The sequence below is a fragment of the Pteronotus mesoamericanus genome, unplaced genomic scaffold (assembly GCF_021234165.1).
Source record: "Pteronotus mesoamericanus isolate MK-2021 breed Mesoamerican mustached bat unplaced genomic scaffold, CSHL_Meso_final scaffold_85, whole genome shotgun sequence".
Classification (NCBI taxonomy): Eukaryota; Metazoa; Chordata; class Mammalia; order Chiroptera; family Mormoopidae; genus Pteronotus; species Pteronotus mesoamericanus.
Window position 1 is genome coordinate 44,499,583 of NW_026555329.1, and position 7,132 is coordinate 44,506,714.

The following is a 7,132-nucleotide window of genomic DNA, read 5'->3' on the forward strand; positions in this document are numbered from 1 at the left end:
CTTCCTCTTTTGACAGGCCCAGCTGTGAGATACAGTAAGTTCAAAACGTCACAGGCCAGGCCACCTCCCCTGCTTGGGCAGCACACAACGCACATCCTGAAAGACACCCTCAGATATGATGACAGGACCATCCGTGAGCTGCTCAGGACTGGAGTTGTGAGCCAACATGAAACTGAGTGACAAAGGAAAAATATTCTTTCTCAAAACCACAATCTGAATGCATTTTGTTAGCAAAGACAATACTCTTTCTGAACCCCTCTCCCCAATTCTGGTGCCTGGCACTAGAAAGTAGTTCGGTATATTCCAGACTTCCTGCCTAGCATTTGGCTCTGGTATCTGCTTTTTAAATGTACCCCACTTTATGCACTGGCTAGTGTGGCTCAGTGAATTGAGTACCATTCTGTCAACTGAAAAGTTGTCATTTCGGTTCCCCATCAAGGCACATGTCTGGGTTGGTGCCCAAATCCCTAGATAGGGGTGTATGAGAGGCAACCAATTGCTGTTTCTCTCACATATCCCTCTCTCTATAAAAATAAATAAATAAAATAAAATAAAAGATTTAAATGTATCCCAGCTTTCATTTCTTACCAATTTTTCCTTCAGATAATAGATTAATTGTGGATTTGTGAGATTTTTTTTGGTAAAGATTTTTTTTCTAGAAAAATACATTCCTCATTCTAATTACATTAATAGCCTAAATATTGTGCCTTTCCAACCCATGCTTGTCTGGAAAAGAATAGATCTCCTGACATTTTCTCCTTGCACATAAAGTCCTCATTTAATCCTTTGTCATAAAGTCAAAACAATACACAGAATGACAGTCTCAGTGGTTGATTTTAAGCAGAATAACTTAATTTTGAGTTTATGAGCCCTTTGTTAATCTGTAATTGAGACCATAGACTTTGCCGATGGCCATGATAGAACTGAACTCCATTCTCCGCCCCTGGAGTAAAAGTTTGCTTTATGTTGTGTTTCTCTGGCTTTTTATGATACAGTAGCAGAAAATCAATTTCTATCAATGCATTTTGAGGTGTAGGTATCTACCTGCATCAGGGATTGAAGAGTGGTTCTTTAATTGATGCCTTATTTTGAGCCAAGTGTAAATGCAACAAGGTTTTAAATGGATGTCAGATGATTATTTATGTATTAAAAAATGTATAAATAATGACAAATAGAAGAATGAAATGAAAATGTTCATGGTAACCTGAAGAGGAATGTATCTACTGTTGAAGAAGGTATCATGATTATTATTAAGTATTTTCATTTAATAATATAATCGACTGTAGAAGAATGTATCATGACTTATTATTAAATATTTGTATTTAAGCATTTAAGTATTTGTCAGTGAATTTAAAGTATGGAAAACATCTGTCCAGAAGGTAGTAGCTGAATTGTAGATATGTTCCAGAATAAACTGTCACTCAGACTTCTAATCACCCACACCCAGGTATAGTCCAAAGAATCAGATGACCCCTGTGATCAATATCCTGATATAATCTAAATTCATGGTCAATTAGGAACACATATTTGAAGGTCATGTCATTACATACAAAATGGTAACAGTTAAATAACACACATTCATCTTTCAAACTGTGATTTAGAACTAGTTTTCTTTTTGTGTTCTTTTTTATTGGAATAGTTTTAGCCATTTATCCATGTTATGAACCCAATATGTGTCTAGAATAATCAAGGATTCCAAATTGAAAAAAAAAGTCTTCTCACATGGCCTCATAAGACTTTTTAGAAAGAATGCTTACTTACTAATTTTTGAAACAGTTATTGTTCTCCCTGTTTTTTTCCTCTGTGCAGATCTTATTCTAAAGAACTCCTGCTGTTCTTCCACCAGTTAGAATTTCATCATACACGGGTAATTGATGCCTTATGTAGTACATTTCCCCCAATGGCTATTTCATAGATATATACAGGGTCCAGCACAAATAATGCCCCTTTTTATTACAAAATCATAAGCATGTAATTCTGTTAACAGTATCATACTCAAGCATGCCATATGACATTCTAGGTGAAATGTTCAAATTAAAACTATAAATTATTACACACATATTAATACCTTACTGACCACACTCAGGTAGGCATAACTTCTGCTGGACCCTGTATTTGGACACATTCACTCACTTCAAGTCAGACATCTAAATGAAATTCCTCCATGAATATACAATTAATAATGAAAATGGTAAATGGCTGGATGACAGACAATTGACAAAATCATATATCTTAGATGAAAGATCCACCATTATTTCTACTGATCCAAGTATATATCTTGAAACGCAAATTACTTGGTTGCTGAGCAATGACATTAAATATCTGGGTAGTAATATGTAGAAAGATACTTGATATTCAGAGAAGGTCACAAAATGCTTCAAAAGCCTTGAAATCAATCAAAACTGCAGTCTTCATGCATACATAGCAAAGTAACCATTGGAGACTTTCTCCAGTGCAATCACGTATGAGCTAACCAGATCACTACCTACACAACTCAAAATGATCCAGGAGAACTTTGAACCTAGTCATCATCCAACAGAAAGCATTTATTTTCCCTAAGTGAGGGAAATAATTCAGAAAAATTAGCCCTGAAAAAACCTTTGTGCTAGTTAAATTTTTTAGTAAATGCCCCAGATCAAGTTCTTCCTATAAACAAATGTACTGTTTTAATTATCAGGATCTATTATCTTACACATTCCCTAAGCTGAAGACACAAGTAAGTACCATTTGTTCAAGTTCAGTTTGTGTCAAGGCCTGCCTTCTGGCTTGTGTCTGAAGCTTGCCTACAAAACTTTTTGAAACTTAGTGGGTTAACCAATATGGAAATGAGGGTGTGTCCACAAGCATTTAGACTTCTTTCACTTGATTTTTTCTGAAACTCTTTGCTGCCATATTTTCTTATTAATCAAGCATGATATTTCCCATCATGTAGTCTGATATGCTGAATATTTTCCTAGAAAAAAGAGGAGAAATGAACATTAACCAACTTTGTGTGACTACTCCAGTTATATGATGTCCTTTTTTCTTTGATCCATTTACTAAGAGTTAGAAGTATAACCATGATTTGAAAACAAAAAGGAGGCCTTATTTAGGCTATTTCATACTGGGTCATTCAGCTACTAAAGCTGGATAACCTCATAATGGGAGGTTTTACAGGAAGACTCTGTGACCCTGCTTTTAGCTTTCTTCATGGAAATTTACACCCACTCACATCTCACCTGAATTTGACATTTCACCACTGACTCCTTTGTCTCGTGATGTTGGCATGTTGTCTACTTTAAGAGCTTTATAGATGTGAGTTTTGCTTGTCACTTTCCCACATGCTTTCATCCATATGACTCATTCTCCAGATAATATGCCTACAGGTACTGAGAAAGAATGCCAGATCAGGACTGAACAGACTGTCAGATCTTTTGCCTCTCCTCTGACTACTCACCATCGATTCTAAATTGGCAAATGAGACAAGTGGGAAGAAAGGCACAGTCCGTACCCTTTATACCCTGAACCTGGGATATTCATTTTCAAACTCATTCTCTGAGATTATGATATTCTTTTTGCATTTTCTTCTATTCATAGGAAACTATTTGTTGTAGTGAGCCTTTACCATTGATGAGATACCTGAGATAATGGACCTGAAAACAATAGCTGTTAATCTTGATTGTAGTATCCATTGGAAATGAGGTTATCAAGCTCTCTTCCTTCTCGATTTTGTTGTAATAGTATTAGTATGAGTACGGTATTGTTTGAAAAGAAGAATGAAAAGATTCAGAGAAAAGTACATATTTCTATCCCAAACAGCAATTGGGAAAAAAACAAAAAAACAAAACAAAACAAAACACATCACAGGATCCCATTATCATCCATATTGAGATGTAGAAATTTTCTCAGACATCAGGATCAAGTTTTTCCTAAACCAGGGTTAAATGTTTTAAAAATTACTACTCTTATATGGTGCTTAGTATTTTAATGTAGACATACAAAGCTATCTTCTGAGTCTATATGGCCCTGAACTTTTAAACCAGTCTGGCTGTATGCTGAACAGGTTTATGTGGTATAATTAGTAAGAATAAGCAACTTCAGTAGACATGTTTTCCCAACACCCATTCAAAAACATGTCTGCTGCTGTCACTCTAGGAGCTTAAAGTATTATAGACAAATGCATGCAAATTCTTAGCACTCACATTTAATTCCATATACTAGGGGGGGAAAGTACAAAAATGAGAGTTTTGAAGATATGAGAGTTAGAGTAAGTAAATTTAAGAAGCAGGAAAGGAAAAGAGAGCATGGCCAAGTCAGGCAGATCCAAGTGTGCATTTGCTTAGGAGACTCTAGTGCCCACAGTGGGATGAGCCCAGCCTCCTGATGTTCAGGTGCCAGGAGGGGAAGGCAGACACTGAATGCAGCTGTAATACCACCCATGAAACCAAGTTCACCTACCTCCAAATTATTCCTGAGAAATAGCTTCTTTTTTCCCTATTTCTTAAGGCTTTAAGTTTAAAAGTCACTGCCCCAAATCCTGCCCCTTTGCAACATTATTTTTTAAAAAAAGCTGTTTTAGACAAAATAATGGTCCATCAAAGATGCCCACACCTTAATTTTCAGAACCTCTGAATATGTTACCTTGTGCAAGAAGAGATTAAGGTTGTTAATTAGGTTACCTTAAAATAGAAAGATTATCCTGGATTATGCAGATGTACCTAGTATAAACACAGGAGTTCTTTAAGTGTAGAAGAATAAACATCAGTTATGTGATACGAGAAAGACTTCACTGATGGACCACTGCTGACTTTGAAAATGGAAGTGAACCAAAAATGTAGGCATCTAAAAGATGGAAGGCAAGAAGAATGGACTGTCCCACACAACCTCCAGAAGGAACTCAAACCTGCTTGATTTTAGGCTGGTAAAACTTTTTTGGACTTATTTTGAATTTCTGATCTCCAGAAGTTTAAAATAATAAATTTGCATTGTTTTGAAGCCACTAAATTAGTGATAGTTTGTTACAGCACCAATAGAAAACTAATACAGAGGCTTCTCTGTATTTGCAAGTCTAAAGTGACAGGAAAACCACTACTTTGCAAAGTGACCAGGTGATGCTTTCTTTCTTTCGTCTTTCTCTATTTCTCTCTCTACTTACTTCCCTATCTTTCTTTTCTCCCATTATTTGAAACTCCTTCTTACTTTCTGGCTGATAATATTTTTTCTCCTTTTCCTTTTATCTTTCTTCCCAGCTTCCTCCTCTTCTATCTCATTTTTCTCTGTTTTCTCTACCTAAACACACACAGAGTGCTCGAGTGCTACTCTTGAGGGTGCCAAAACCTACAACTGACCAGAGAAATAGGCCTTGCACAGTAATTTGGAAGGTAACTCTTGGGCATTCTGACCATGACTTCACTTCCACAAAAAATTCTTGAATTAATCTCTGGGTAGGGTGATTCTTAAGTAACTGGCTGCTCATTCTCCCTTGAAACTCAGAGGAAAACATGAAGGAGTACTCCAAATGCTACGCTGGGCTGGGGCAGAACTCTCAGGTTTACTACCTCTGTCACGTCTCCAGGTTTGAGAAAAAAGACTATAATACAAAACAAAATCTAGACTCTGTGACAGCCAGGACCTTGCTGCTTTGGATATTGGGCTTTAATCTGAGAAAGGGAGGTGGGAATGTGGAGGAATGATTGGTCAATGGTTCTGCTCCAGCAGTAGGCCTTGGCCTCTCTTTCTTGTTCTTTTTTGGAGAGCTTACTTGGCCTTCAGATAGTGATTATTAGTTTGTCCCTAGCCATTTTATTCAAATGACCTCCAGGAGGATGGTGCCTTCTTCTTTGCACTGGTTTTGCCATCTGTTAAATAGGGTGACTGGATCCTCATAGCTCTCTATGATTTTTTCTTTCAACAGGATAAAAAACACTTTAACACGTCACTGGCCCCCTTTTCTTTTTCTTGCAAATTAACCACATGACAGTCTGTTCAACTCAGCTAGGTTTCTTTGGCTCCTGACCACATATATTGGAGGAAAAATGCTTTCCTGCCCCTCATCCTGTCACCCGGGCCCTTTCTTCTTGCCCAAAATTTTGCGCAAGTGCTCACCATGAAGCAAGACACTCAGCTTCAGAACACAGAACTGAGATTGAAATTAATGTAAAACAGCCCCTTTACCTCTTTGTGAACCCTAAAGAAAAATTCAGACTTCCCTAGCATCTCTTGGTATGAGATGTGGCAGCATGTGTAACACACATTGCCCGACAGTCTTGAATTTATGATTTTAGATCTTAAAAAAACTTTTTGGCTGTTCTTGACAGGAGGTTTGAATTGTACCACAAAGGGACATTATTGTGTTCTTTGTTTGGACAGGGTCAAGAAAATTTTAGTACCTATGAGTGTATTGGGGGGAGGGACTTAAAGTCACTCTTTCTGGGGTTAGAAAAGTAAACTATATTTTCTTATCTAGAATTGCCCTTACATAAGGTCAAGCATGTGTGTGTGAAATTCACATAGATGAGAGGGAAGGACACAAATGTGATGACCTAAAGGTCACCTTGGGAAACTATACCCAATGATTTAGGACCCTAAGAATCTTTTCAACCTGACTTGCTGAACCATGCAATGGGAAAGGTCTGAGGCAATGGCAAACTAAATTTTCCTATTTTAAAAAACACAAAGAACTGGATTTCATTGATCTACTTGATTATTTCTGTGATGGTGTCATGTTGTTGTAATTGCTGAGACTTTATAATGGTTTTAAATTTTTTAATATTTTATAATTGACATTTAAAAAATAAGTACAATCATAGATGCTAAAATCCTCAACAAAATATTGGCAAACTACATCCAGCAATACATTCAAAACATTATCCACCATGATCAAGTGGGATTCATCCCAGGGATGGAGGGATGGTTCAATATACGCAAGTCAATAAACGTAATACATCACATAAATAAAAGACAAAAACCACATGATGATCTCAAGAGATGCAGAAAAAGCATTTGATAAGGTAAGCACCCATTTATGATCAAAACACTCAGCAAAATGGGAATAAATGGGGCATTCCTCAATGTAATAAAGGCCATATATGAAAAACCTGCAGCCAACATCATACTCAACAGGCAAAAACTGAAAGCTTTCCCACCAAGATCG

The 7,132-nt window shown here is 36.8% G+C and overlaps 1 protein-coding gene across 6 annotated transcripts in view; it reads left to right on the top strand.

Moving 5' to 3' along the window:
* Positions 1–1,318, top strand: part of SUGCT (succinyl-CoA:glutarate-CoA transferase) — a 976,712-nt gene extending 975,394 nt beyond the window's left edge. For 3 of the 6 annotated variants that reach the window (XM_054563904.1, XM_054563903.1, XM_054563898.1), the window contains one exon: positions 17–1,318. In XM_054563904.1, the coding sequence (XP_054419879.1) occupies positions 17–180 (164 nt within the window). In that variant the 3' untranslated portion in view covers positions 181–1,318. The remainder of the gene's footprint in view (positions 1–16) is intronic. The other 3 variants (XM_054563902.1, XM_054563905.1, XM_054563908.1) reach the window with 3 other exon arrangements.
* The last annotated feature ends 5,814 nt before the right edge of the window (positions 1,319–7,132 follow it).